At 31.4% G+C, this 15,035-nt stretch overlaps 2 protein-coding genes across 4 annotated transcripts in view; one reads left to right on the top strand and one right to left on the bottom strand.

Annotated features, from left to right (window-relative positions):
* Nucleotides 1–10,915, bottom strand: part of LOC142327977 (serine/threonine-protein kinase GA29083) — a 32,336-nt gene extending 21,421 nt beyond the window's left edge. Inside the window, exons 1-2 of the mRNA XM_075371400.1 lie at nt 10,797–10,915; nt 412–1,127 (exon numbers count right to left, since the gene is read on the bottom strand). Of these exons, the coding sequence (XP_075227515.1) occupies nt 412–1,122 (711 nt within the window). The 5' untranslated portion in view covers nt 1,123–1,127; nt 10,797–10,915. The remainder of the gene's footprint in view (nt 1–411; nt 1,128–10,796) is intronic.
* A 2,493-nt stretch (nt 10,916–13,408) lies between these two features.
* The window catches only part of HERC2 (E3 ubiquitin-protein ligase HERC2), a 276,358-nt gene continuing 274,731 nt past the window's right edge, over nt 13,409–15,035 (top strand). For all 3 annotated transcript variants that reach the window (XM_075372110.1, XM_075372111.1, XM_075372112.1), the window contains exon 1: nt 13,409–13,640. The gene's annotated coding sequence lies outside the window, so the exon portion shown is untranslated. The remainder of the gene's footprint in view (nt 13,641–15,035) is intronic.

Consider the following 15,035-nt stretch of genomic DNA (forward strand, 5'->3'; position numbering starts at 1 on the left):
TTGAAATGGGAAAACTTATTAACAGGGCTATTTTGTCTGTCAACATCTAAACTTCAAATCACATAAGAATTAGGTAAGTTTTATCATAAAACAAATAATAATAGTTGGCTCACTTGAATGGAGATTGTAAAATTTTTCTTCTATTAAAATCAACTGTTAAGTTTGACCAGCCACTTCTCTAACCTATAGTTAGAGAAGTGGCTGTTCTAACATACACTAAAAAAATTGTATTAATTTAACGTGATGGAATTATTTTAAATACAATAGAGAAAATATGTAAACAAGGCAAATATAGTGCCAAACAATAAAGATCCTTTTCACTCTGAAGTAAACCATTAAAAAATAATATTAAGTTATGATAAATAGTAAATATATTTAAAATATAATAAAATAAATAAGTTATAACAGTACCTGTTTACCAGTTGATGTAAACACTTTTCTAACAGCCCCTGTATCAAGCTTCACAGTTTCAGTAATAGTAGATAAAGCATGATCAAAAGAGGGTGCATTGCGTTTATTCAATAAAATTCGTGTAACTTTTCTTGGTCGTGTTCCATTTCTAATTACAATAATAATTCTAGGTCTTACAACATTATTAGGTGTCGGTGACCTCATGTTCATACAGTGACTATTGTTGGGGGACAACCTTGTCAATGATCTTGATGGTTTCACTTTAGTAGAAGAAAAACTGTTATTAACATTCACACCATAATCAACACGTTTAAAACTATCACCTAGTCCTGAACACACATAAAATTTACCATCTTCTAGATCATCTATTTGTGAGATTTTTCTACCATCCATAGTGAACAATATTCTAACACCGCTCGGTAGATTTACATTATCCGAAAGAGCTCTTGTAAGATCGCTTAAAAGGCTATCAAATGAGCGATAACGTTCAGGAGTTACAGCCATTACAACTCCTTTACAAAATCTATCACCATTACACAAGAAACGAATCCTTTTAGCTTTTCTGGATTTTTGTGGTGAACCTTGCACTGTAAAATCAGACACATGTCTCTGTACTTCAACTGAATGAGTTGTCGGAAAAGTTTGTACTTTGGAGCTGCTGTTTTGCAACTGACGTGAATTACTATTACTACTATTAACAACAAGCGACATGATTACTGGAAAAAAACAAAGCATAGTTGTTAAGATATATAATGGATTAATATTAATCTACAGAAAAAATAATAAAAATAAAAAATGTAGACTTAATAAATTATGGAATTAATCCAATAGCAGTCCAGTCCTTTACCACTTGAATCTTTTTACATAACTCGATAAAATACCTTAAAAAACAAAACAATAAATCCCAGAATAATTCACAACTGATGACGAGCAAGATGGAGATTCTGACATTTGTTCCTAAGCATTACCATTGTACAACTATTGCAATATACAGCCACGCATTTTGGGAAACTTTTGGTTCAGTCGATTGCAATCAAAAGGAGAGGTGCACAACTAGATGTTATCACAGTCCTAAATCCAAAATTTCAACATCCTATGGCTAATCATTTTTGAGTTATGCGAGATACATATATATGTATAAACGACACGCCGAAACTAGTCAAAATGGATTCAGGGATGGTCAAAATAGATATTTCCATTGAAATCTGAAAACCGAAATTTTTCACGATCACAATACTTCCTTTACTTTGTAAAATGAGTTGATATGTACCACTGCTATATTTTGTATAATATAAATTATGTTCTGTGAAATTAATGTAACCACATTTATTAGTGTAAACTACATTTCAATTAATGTAATGCATTAACATTAATATATATACATACAATTACTGAAAAGAAATAAGTATTACTAAAAGTTTGAAAAGAAGTAAAAATTTGATTTTAAGTTATTTAATCTCATTTTATGAAAATACACATCAACAGAACAGAATGAATGAATAAGTGCTAAATTTGGGGTGGGGGGGGGTCTTACTCTTATAGTCCCAAACCATTCATCACTATTAATAAAACAGAAACATGTTTAAAATGTTGTTGCAATATAAATGTCATTTATATCAATTTACATCTGTAGCCAAAAGGTCTTTACATTTAAAATCTGGCCAAATAAGTCAATGCCTCACAACCCCACACACAGATTGCTCTTTCTGTCAAATATTTATGCTTGTTTCTTCACATAATGTACACTCAAAAAGACCTATGCCTGTGCCTGTATATGGGGGCCACAAAATTAACAGAATGGTTAACAGTATAATCTTACTAAAAGCCAGGTAAATGAAGGGTGTCGATATAAGGGTATTTAATTTTAATTAACAAATGATCAGTGCTATTTGGTATATGATATTTTGATTATATTTGGTACATAACTACCTACCTTGCAGTGACCAAAAAATATTTTTTTTATATTTAAAAAAAATCTTTTTCTTGAGTGTGGACTATTTTCTAACTCACCAACAGGTAAAAACAGCCTTTTTCATGAGCTGTATCATTCTTATTTTATATCGAACAGAGGGTCAAAAAGGGCTTTTTGGAAAGAGTAAAGATGGAACTTCATCTTAGACTATTCAAATTAATTTTGTTATATAAACAAATCTTGTAATTTTACTGAATTTACATTTACAGATTTTTTTTCAAATTTTGGGCCCAAAATAAATAATGAAAATCTTAGGGTAACAGGCCTGTTTTTTACCTTTTAACTCTTAGGTATTAATAGAACTTATAAAAAAAATTGAACTGTTACCGAGGGTAATTCATTAAAAAAAAAAATGGCTGCCAAATCGTAAGGTGTTGAAAATGTGTCATTTTTGAGCTCAAAAACTACATGTGAGACAGGTGAAAAAACTCTGAAATGTTTACAGCAGTAACTACTTTTTATGTACTTTAAAACCATATAAAATTTATTTTATTACTCAAAGGGGTTAATGAGTAATAAAGTCATCAAACCTGCTAAAAACACTGTTCCTTCTAACCGTAACAACATATCCAAAAATACTGATGTTACGTATTTTTTTCAGATTATAAAAATTACAACTAAACTCATTAGAATGAATAAATTGACAATTAATAAACAGCCAATTACAGAATAATAAATAATTACAAAATGATAACAATTCAAATACATTAACAAATTGTTCAATTCACTTTTACGGTATTTTACTCCTGCTAATGGAAGTTATAAATAAATCTTGTACTTTTTGATAACAAACTTAACTAACATTAACTTAATGTTTCTGCATTTTTTTATTGAGTAAAACTGATAACTCCTCATTCATCTTTGGTGTGGTGTTGTGTCCTCTTCCACTAGTTGAGAGAAAAAGCTCTGAAGATGTGAGAATTTAAAAAAATATTTTTGAGTTGAACACATGTTTGATTATCTCTCAATGATTTCTTGAATAAAGTACCAGGACCCTGTGGATGGGAAAACTGTATTTGATATTTGTCTTCATTTTCATGTATTTTGACTTCAATGACTTTGCCTAACCACCTCTTGCCATCACATACGCAGCAGACATAATTTTTACATTTTGGCTTTGGTAAACCTAAAAAGCAATCAAAAACACTAATGTAAATGTTTCTGATTCAGAAATTGTCCAGAGTTTCAGAATACATTTCTGACTTGTTGGAACATACTATGAAAAGTTCTTGTATCTGGGACTGTTGTGATTACCTGATAACAAGAACTGAAGTATTCTTCAGTCTCTTGAACATCTTTATTAGAGCAGAAAATAAATTTTATATTTTTAATATTGTCTTTGCAATAATTGTACATTTCAGAAGGTGTAAAAATTTGATTGTCGAGTCCTTTGAAGGCTTTACTCACAGTCCTTTTTATAGTTCCAATACCATCACATGATCTTTTTCCATGGTATAAAGCAAAAAATGCTATTCAGCTGTGATTTCAAAATCTTCTTGATGGTAGCATAAATTTATGAAATTTTTGTTGTTGTATACTGGGCTGAGGAGCCATCAGGAAAGATGAAAAAATTGTTTAACTTGTAGTAAGTGTTTTTTACTTTATTTATAACTTGCTTTTGGCAGCAGAATAATGATGTAATATTGTGCTTCAAGTACTCACTAATCACACAGTACCTTGGCTTTATAGTTTTCCTGCTTTTTTAAAATATATGAGAAATGGATGTACTGTGGCACCAGTGATATGACTGGACTTCATCCTGTATCACAAAAGGAAAATTTTGAGAGAAGTCTCCCATTACAGTACATTCACTCTCCAACAAGTTTTCCTCTTTTTGTTGCAGAAATAAATTTTTCTTTGCAACAAAATGATACCTTTTTAGATTTTTAGTAAGTTTATCTAAGCACTATTGAAATAGAAGAATTTGAATAGTTGGTTCACAATGGTCAACAGAAATCCACTGTTTGAAGATAATTTCAGAATAAAAAGCATCTCATTACTTGATTATCATCTGATTACTTGCAGTAATCAGAACACTTCATTAGTGCATGGACATTTTTCACCTGTGACAGCATGCACATTTCATTTTCTACATGACATACCATGGTTGAAAGGAGAATTTTATAATCAAATTTCATTTTTCGAGCAGATAACATGAGTTTTACATTTTGGTGGTGACACAAAGACACACACAAACAGAGAGAGTACCTTACCCACAAGTCAGAACATAAAATTTAAATCTTAAATCAGCAAAATTTGAAAAACCAATTTTTAAATTATAGTTTTAAAAACTATTTTTTAAGTTACATAAGCTTTTTTGAAATTAATTTTCTTCTTGTCAGCTTGTCTTACAGAGACACAATCCTTCTTGCTTGGCATCATTTGGCTGTGCTCATCATTCTGGTAAAAATCTTGGATACATTTAATAACATTTTCATCAACTGCGCGACTGGGTTTCTTTTTGCCAATGTGTGGAAAAATTCCACTTGTTTAAACCAATTGTTTGGATTGACGGGCTAAATACTGACTAACACTAAACTCATTTTGAATTTTTTGAATGCTCAGGCCGTAATAAACTTAAAATATTAATTTTTTCTGGGTTGATGTAACGATTTTCATTTTATCCTTTATTTTAATGATTAACTCTTCATATTCCCTAACTAAATCAGCATAATTTTGTGGTACTAAACTGGTTTCTTCTGTACAAATATTTAAATCAAAGAAATCGTTTAATTTACTGGTAACTGACTCTGCTATTTTTGTAACTTAATTTTTTAAAATTGGTTCCTCTGCACTGCTCGATAATTTTTTTAACCTTAACGGGGGAAATGCCAAGTGCTGAACAAGCTTTATTTGCAGACGACTATAACACATTGGGGCTCAAATATATGCTGACATTCCGGTTCACTTTCTGTATCATCTTGTGGTTTTTATATTTTTTTAAAGCATTTTGTATACAATGTTCTGCCTGGAATTAATTTTAATATTGGATCGCTTGTTGAAAGTGTCAAAATATTTCTCAAAGAGATTTCTTAACTGGTTTGTGACAGCCGGTTTTATGAAAACCGGTACAGATATTTTTTGTTTCAGTACATCCACTTCTTAAAGATATCAATGTTATTTGCCGTTCAGTTAACTCTAAAATATCGTACACTATTGAAGATCTATTGTCAGTCAATTGGTGGCATACTGTTTCAGTGTGAATGCCAATTGAACACTTCATAATCTGTGTTTATAAAATGCAAGGGTTCTTACAATAACAATGCAGTTAGTATAAATGATAAAACTACCAACTGTACCGCACCACTTTGTCTTATCCCAGTTTCTCTCCAGCTAAAATAAAAATTTCTCTTTCTTTTTTTTTCTGTCTACAGTCATTTGACTGGTTTGATGCAGCTCTCCAAGATTCCCTATCTAGTGCTAGTCGTTTCATTTCAGTATACCCTCTACATCCTACATCCCTAACAATTTGTTTTACATATTCCAAACGTGGCCTGCCTACACAATTTTTTCCTTCTACCTGTCCTTCCAATATTAAAGTGACTATTCCAGGATGCCTTAGTATGTGGCCTATAAGTCTGTCTCTTCTTTTAACTATATTTTTCCAAATGCTTCTTTCTTCATCTATTTGCTGCAATACCTCTTCATTTGTCACTTTATCCACCCATCTGATTTTTAACATTCTCCTATAGCACCACATTTCAAAAGCTTCTAATCTTTTCTTCTCAGATACTCCGATTGTCCAAGTTTCACTTCCGTATAAAGCGACACTCCAAACATACACTTTCAAAAATCTTTTCCTGACATTTAAATTAATTTTTGATGTAAACAAATTATATTTCTTACTGAAGGCTCGTTTAGCTTGTGCTATTCGGCATTTTATATTGCTCCTGCTTCGTCCATCTTTAGTAATTCTACTTCCCAAATAAAAAAAATTCTTCTACCTCCATAATCTTTTCTCCTCCTATTTTCACATTCAATGGTCCATCTTTGTTATTTCTACTACATTTCATTACTTTTGTTTTGTTCTTGTTTATTTTCATGCGATAGTTATTGCGTAGGACTTCATCTATGCCGTTCATTGTTTCTTCTAAATCCTTTTTACTCTCGGCTAGAATTACTATATCATCAGCAAATCGTAGCATCTTTATCTTTTCACGTTGTACTGTTACTCCGAATCTAAATTGTTCTTTAACATCATTAACTGCTAGTTCCATGTAAAGATTAAAAAGTAACGGAGATAGGGAACATCCTTCTCGGACTCCCTTTCTTATTACGGCTTCTTTCTTATGTTCTTCAATTGTTACTGTTGCTGTTTGGTTCCTGTACATGTTAGCAATTGTTCTTCTATCTCTGTATTTGAACCCTAATTTTTTTTAAATGCTGAACATTTTATTCCTGTCTATGTTATCGAATGCCTTTTCTAGGTCTATAAATGCCAGGCATGTTGGTTTGTTTTTCTTTAATCTTCCTTCTACTATTAATCTGAGGCCTAAAATTGCTTCCCTTGTCCCTATACTTTTCCTGAAACCAAATTGGTCTTCTCCTAACACTTCCTCCACTCTCCTCGATTGTTGATGCATGACTAGTTAAACTAATTGTTCTGTATTCTTCACATTTATCTGCCCCTGCTTTCTTTGGTATCATGACTATAACACTTTTTTTGAAGTCTGACGGAAATTCCCCTTTTTCATAAATATTACACACCAGTTTGTATAATCTATCAATCGCTTCCTCACCTGCACTGCACAGTAATTCTACAGGTATTCCGTCTATTCCAGGAGCCTTTCTGCCATTTAAATCTTTTAATGCTCTCTTAAATTCAGATCTCAGTATTGTTTCTCCCATTTCATCCTCCTCAACTTCCTCTATAACACCATTTTCTAATTCATTTCCTCCGTATAACTCTTCAACATATTCCACCCATCTATCGACTTTACCTTTCGTATTATATATTGGTGTACCATCTTTGTTTAACACATTGTTAGATTTTAATTTATGTACCCCAAAATTTACCTTAACTTTCCTGTATACTCCGTCTATTTTACCAATGTTCATTTCTCTTTCCACTTCTGAACACTTTTCTTTAATCCACTCTTCTTTCGCCAGTTTGCACTTCCTGTTTATAGCATTTCTTAATTGCCGATAGTTCCTTTTACTTTCTTCATCACTAGCATTCTTATATTTTGTACGTTCATCCATCAGCTGCAATATATCGTCTGAAACCCAAGGTTTTCTACCAGTTCTCTTTATTCTGCCTAAGTTGGCTTCTGCTGATTTAAGAATTTCCTTTTTCACATTCTCCCATTCTTCTTCAACATTTTCTACCTTATCTTTTTTACTCAGACCTCTTGCGATGTCCTCCTCAAAAAACTTCTTTACCTCCTCTTCCTCAAGCTTCTCTAAATTCCACCGATTCATCTGACACCTTTTCTTCAAGTTTTTAAACCCCAATCTACATTTCATTATCACCAAATTATGGTCGCTATCAATGTCTGCTCCAGGGTAAGTTTTGCAGTCAACGAATTGATTTCTAAATCTTTGCTTAACCATGATATAATCTACCTGATACCTTGCAGTATCGCCTGGCTTTTTCCAAGTGTATATTCTTCTATTATGATTTTTAAATTGGGTGTTGGCAATTACTAAATTATACTTCGTGCAAAACTCTATAAGTCGGTCCCCTCTTTCATTCCTTTTGCCCAGCCCGTATTCACCCACTATATTTCCTTCCTTGCCTTTTCCAATGCTTGCATTCCAATCTCCAACTATTATTAAATTTTCATCATCTTTTACGTGTTTAATTGCTTCATCAATCTCTTCGTATACACACTCTACCTCATCATCGTCATGGGTGCTTGTAGGCATATAGACGTTAACAATCGTTTATATTCAGAATTAACCAGACATTCCTGTCTATGCACGTCAATTCACTTTCATGTTTAAACATAAGTTTGTGTATGAGTCGTACTTTAAGTAATAAATTATCTAGAATATAAGCTAACTCATCATAGACATATCAAAATATTCTGTATAGTATGCCTACATTATTATCTGAAAAAAAAACATAACATCAGTATTTTTGGACATGTTGTTGCAGTTAGAAGGAACAGTGTTTTTAGCGTTTTTGATGGCTTCATTACTCGTCAACCCCTTTGAGTCACAAAATAAATTTTATATGGTTTTAAAGTACATAAAAGGTACTGCTGTAAACATTTCAGACTTTTATCACCTGTCTCACATGTTGTTTTTGGGCCCCAAAAATGACACATTTTCAACATCTTACAATTTGGCAGCTATTTTGTTTAATGAAGGACAGTCAGTACAATTTTTTTGGTACTTACGTATTAACGCCACCGCAGCTACAGCTTTAGGTTATGTTGACTTCGTGTAGTGACAAATCGTACGTATATCAAAATAACCTAACTAAATATAACCTACGCTCGCTTCGCTCGCTAACCTTGGTACTTACGTATTAACGCCAACACAGCTATAGCTTTATTTAAAAACAAGTAGTCAATCGGATTTCGGTGGATTAACATTAATTGGATTTCGGTCCTATAACATTAAGGTTATATTATTAATAAGTTGTATATATTATGCATATTTAATGTTAATTATAAGAGGTTAGCGAGCATAGGTTATATTTAGTTAGGTTATTTTTATATACGTACGATTTGTCAGTACATGAAGTCAACATAACCTAAAGCTGTAGCTGCAGTGGCGTTAATATGTAAGTACCATTTTTTTTATAAGTGCTATTAATACCTAAGAGATAAAAGGTAAAAAACGGGCCTGTTACCCTGAGCCCTTCATTATTTATTTTGGGCCCAAAATTTGAAAAAAAAACAATTTGTAAATGTAAATTCAGTAAAATTACAAGATTTGTTTATGTAACAAAATGAATTTTATGTTAAGATGAAGTTCCATCTTTACTCTTTCCAAAAAGCCCTTTTTGACCCTCTGTACGATATAAAATAAGAATGATACTACTCATGGAAAAAGTAATGAAAAGACTGTTTTTACCGGTTGGTGATAGAAAATAGGCTATCACTCAAGAAAAAGATTTTTTTTAAATATAGAAAAATATTTTTTGGCCACTATAAGGTGAGCAGTTATGTACCAAATATCAGCAAAATCAAAAATAGTGATGCAATAAAATTTTTGAAAACCTTTTGAATTAAAATTGAATACCCTTATATCATAATAAATCCAATACTAATATGTTAATCTTTTATTATACCTGATATGAGTAAATAAAAGCTGTCTTTTGTTTCGTGATATAAATCCCAAAAGACCATTTTTTACAACAAATCTTGGCCATATTATGTTTGTGCCTTGAAAAACAAAATGTGTTTACTTTAAAGACCACCTATCATTGTAGGATTTCTTAGGGTCAAATCTATAAATGCTTCTAAAAAATAATTTTCCAAATGCTGGCATCTGCTGACTAATAAGGACATTACTTTTAAAAAAAAGAAGTTTAGTTATAAATAATAATAATATTAATAGAATTATGTAAAACATTCTATTCCAATATATTCATGTTCTTTTGGTTTATATATTTTTTTAACTATAATTTGAAATATAGAATTTAATTCCGTTAATTTATAACGGAATAACATTTTAATTTAAGCGCAATGGTATAATTAAACTGATGTTAATAATAGTCTTTTTATTAAATTTCAACTTAAGATACACTGATTTAAAGTACTTAATTCTGCACTGTTCGATACAGTAACAAGTTCATGAAAGTCTCTGATAAATAATAGTTAAAAAAAACAGAATACATACACTGTTGTGCTTATACCAATTCACACCAGCCTTATTTTGTTAATCAGTTAAAAAACGAATAAATCAAATTCATTCTGAATGAATAAACAAAATAATGTAAATAACTTATAAAATAACAAAAGTAAAATTAAATTCAAATATTTCACATATCACTACGTTACACAAAATTATACGTTTAATTCTCGAAAATTAGTATCACAAACTGGATTTACAAAATTCAACCTACGACGAAAACTTAAAAAGAAATAAAAAAAACATTTCTCCACCTATGAAAACAGAACTAACATCAAAATCGGCTTAATTAACGGGTAGTAGCATTAATGATATAAACTCGGAATACTTGTAATTCGATTACTGTGTGCAACTACATACGACAACAGCTTACTCTATATAATTTCCAATAAGAAGGAGGATGGAGTGTAACGATGGTAATAGAAAACACTTAAGATTTAATGCCACTATAAATTAATAGCACGTTTATTAACTCATTACAAGAAAAAATATTTTGCAAGTGATAAAATTACTTCCTGTATATTCTAGTTATCAGTTGACATAAAACTAATTTTAAACAAATGAAAGAAAATCTCAAAAATAAGTAGTACGCCTGACTTATACTAACCAACAACAATAATTTCGTGATTTTTAAAAGTTCAATTTTCACGATGATTCATATTTTTAATCAGAAAACAATTTACATCTGTGACTAACCTGAAAAACTTCAGAAACAGAACCATCGGCCATTAGCCACCGCCTTTGTTTTCCTATATTTCCTTTCAGGTTAGACAATTGACAGTAATATGATAGAACTTAATAGGAATCAATTATCACAATTTCATTAAGAAAAAAATATAATTCATAATTTTACATGACGTTGTACTAATTATATTAAGTCTATTACTATAATTTTATAGTGATCACTGACGTTATGTAGTACAGAATATAGTTGTACGAACCGCATTCTGGGTTTATGAATCAGATGATGGTCTCGATTAGTTTCTAGTAAAGAACTGACATTTTTTCACCAATCATCGCGTTTTTTTATGTTCGTCATTAAAATGCGATTGCAAACGTAATGGAAATTTGCTACTCTTAAGAAGAAAAAATATCAGGTCCATAAAAATTTATTAAAACTCTTTGCTGCGACACAAGTACCTTTTGAAAAACTGATCGATGGAATATATCTTACTAGCAAGATAATTAACGACTTTTGACGAGTTCAGCAGGAACGTTTTGGTACTTTGGGACAGCTTATCTCGGGTTGGGTTTCTGGCAAGAGTATGATTTTTTTACTTTCTAATTAAAATATAAGTATAAGTATGTTCAAGATCATAATAAAAATAATCTATCTTCTAATTTCAATGAAAAGATACATTAATCATTGTTAGGTAGTTAGGAGTGTTCAACGTGGTATGGCCGTTGACAAGTCAACGTTACAGCGTTCAAGTCCTAGTAAAGCCAGTTATTTTTACACGGATTTGAATACCAGATCGTGGATACCGGTGTTCTTTGGTGGTTGGGTTTCAATTAACCACACATCTCAGGATTGGTCGAACTGAGAATGTACAAGACACTTCATTTACACTCATACATATCATCCTCTGAAGAATTATCTAAACGGTAGTTACCGGAGGCTAAACAGAAAAAAGAAAGTTAGGAGTGATTTCATACGTTCGATATTGGAGTGTCTGTATAAAATGTTAATTACATTTCCCCCGGCTAAACTCGTAACATAGTTTTATGAAATTTGTTTTGTTTTTCTCATAAGTGGTTTGACTGGTTTGAGGTAATCCCGATGCACGGATTAGGAACTATAACAAGTGAGCTGGTTGTGATAACTTTTCTTACCATACATAGGCTAACTCAATACTTTTTACACGTACCATCACATTCTACGGAGCGTAGAAAAAAAATCTTTCTTTATTACAGCACAATCATATCATGGCCTTGTGACATGTTTTGAACATCAATCGTAACACAAGATATGACATCGTTTGGATAGGTAAGTAGACTTCAAGGCAGTAGAGTAGAGCCGGATATGCATTATCCCTTGCTGGTGCATGCATTAGCCCCAGCACAAATATGTTCAGGTGATGTGGTTCTTGTATTTCCGATACAGGAGAGAATAAAATTTCAATCCTAAACATTGTAAATTAAATAAGATATGATTCAGTGAAAGAACCACGCAGATACATCTAACGATGTAAACGATAGTGAAGTAACAAGTGTACGGATATTGACGATTACGCACATCAAAGAAAGGCAGGTGATTAGAATAGCTCCAATCATAATTAGAAAGTCCCAAAGAATCATAGAGAATGAATGAGCTTTTTTCATTCAACCGACTACTACGGAGCATCTGCCTTCTTTCTTTTTCCTGTTTAGCCTCAGGTAACTACCGTTTAGATAATACTTCAGAGGATGATATGTATGAGTGTGAATGAAGTGTAGTCTTGTACATTCTCAGTTCGACCATACCTGAGATGTGTTGGGTTAATTGAAAACCCAACCATCAAAGAACACCGGTATCCACGATCTAGTATTCAAATCCATGTAAAAATATCTGACTTTACTAGAACTCGAACGCTGTAACTCTCGTCCTCCAAATCAGCTGATTTGGGAAGACGCGTTAACCACTAGACCAACCCGGTGGACGGAGCATCTGCCTATCTTTTTGAAACCTCACTGCTTTTGTTATTACTACAATAACTTTGTTCCGTGAATAACTATTTATTACATTTTCCTGAATATATTTTCTATAATGTTCTGCAGCAGATTCTCTTTACTCCAAATCGTGCATCTTAATTTTCCTTGCAATTTTAATATTCTTCTGTAACCAACAAAATTTCAGAAAAAAAGCTTTAGTCTTTATTTTTGTTACTTTTATATTAATTATTTGTGAGGTTTTCAATAACTCAATAAGATCGTCAAGATCTTTTCTAGTGTATGATATTACTACCTGTTGCTACCTCACAATACAATCCAGTAACGATCAATAATTATATTTAGTTACCGTTCAGTACTTAACTTAATATTCACCTTGTTTAACTAACACAAAGCATAGAATCTTATTTTTTATCTAAATTCAAACTTCTAATTCAGAACTTAGAACAAACCCATCAGCTTCACTTTCGATCACAGGTGTACTTAACATACTTTTATTATACTGCTCTAAACAGACGATCTAGGTATCAGTGGTAGACCCAGATGTTTTGATTCGATTAAATCTATATCATCATAAATGGTTGACAGTTACTGTCGATTTTGTGAAAATCCGTGTTATTTTTAATATACTTTGTTCATGTTTCGAATGATAATTATTGTAGATGAGCTGGATATCTCTAAATTAGGCGTCAGTTCTTTGAAGCCAGCAGTCTCCGTTAATTGCTTTACAATTTTAAAAACAAATGCTTTATAACCTTTGTATTAAATTTCAAATTGTCTATAATATTAGTAAAATGCATTGGTAAGTTAACTCCTGAAGATATTTACGAATTTTCTCCATACTAAATGAAACTAGTGATATGCATTTTATAATTTTTCAGTATGAATGACAGATTTATTGCGAATTAAGTTATAATATCATTTCCAAATTTGTGCCCTTAAAAAAATTATACATTGTATTTTATTATATCCGAATTTTTTGTTTACTAAGCGACTATCACTTTGGGACTGTGCAACAGGACGATTACTGATTGTAATTTGATCAGCATGATAATTCATTTTAATTAAAACCCTTTCAAAATTTATGGAATTGTATTTCCCGATCTTGTTGGTAATTATACATCACCTTCTTCAGCGTTGCAGGAAGGCCGTTGTTAATGGTGAAATGGTTAGAAAATTTATTTAATTTCGTTGCCAAAACTAAATCGCTTTTCATGACTTGATCAAATTTTGATAAGGTTTATTGATTGATTGATAGATAATTAATTTGAGTTTGTTAGGTTTGATTAATGTCTTACCATTGTCAGATTTAACTTGTTTTTATATCTTTTTCAAGAATAATGATATTAATTCTTTGTCCTATATGTGAAATTTGCATCTTATTATTAATATCTTATTATCTGTGCCCTAGTTCTATCCAGTAATGCAGTGTGAATATGAATTTTTATGTATTTAGTGCTTGTATGTGTTATCTGTATTTGTCGGCAAATATGTACCTAGTTTTCATGGTCTATTAAGTGTAATTTTTACATTTTGGTTTGTGTATCTAAGGGTTATATTTATCTCTGTGTGGTTTGTTTATTGATATGTATTTTGTTTGTAGTTTTAGTCACAATAACCTTTCTTTTTCATGACTCTTATGTTATTTACCTAAAACACATGACCTTGTTAACTGATAACTACTAGGAGAACGCAGTGGAATAAAATATTTAGCACAGTTTACCCAATAGGGCAAATACTAAGCCACTCTAATTTATGCATGAGGTATGTTATAAGTCAGACCGACTTTAAAATCATAAATCTTATGACTTAACTACTGCAAGACTGGTACCACTTTATAATACTCGCAACTACACAGATAAAGGAGGAACACTATTAAAGGAGCTCTGGAAGCATAATTCCAATTATTTTGATAGTGAATCATTCTAAAATTATTTAAATTAAAAAGGTAAGTATTATTTTTGTATACTGTTACATCAAATGTTATAAGGCATTGTGTGTCAGAGAATTAAGAAATTGATTGTCTAAACTCTTCTAATACGTAGTATATCTTGTCACTGCTGCTTCATTTTTTTTTTAAACTGATATAGAATCACTGTCAATCCAGCATTTGAAGTAATAACTTTTGATGACTACTATAACAAGCCATTTAAGATTTTTCGAGGTATCTGCTAGTTGATTGATTTGATGCTATTTT

Source organism: Lycorma delicatula, chromosome 7 (genome assembly GCF_047948215.1).
Source record: "Lycorma delicatula isolate Av1 chromosome 7, ASM4794821v1, whole genome shotgun sequence".
Lineage (NCBI taxonomy): Eukaryota > Metazoa > Arthropoda > Insecta > Hemiptera > Fulgoridae > Lycorma > Lycorma delicatula.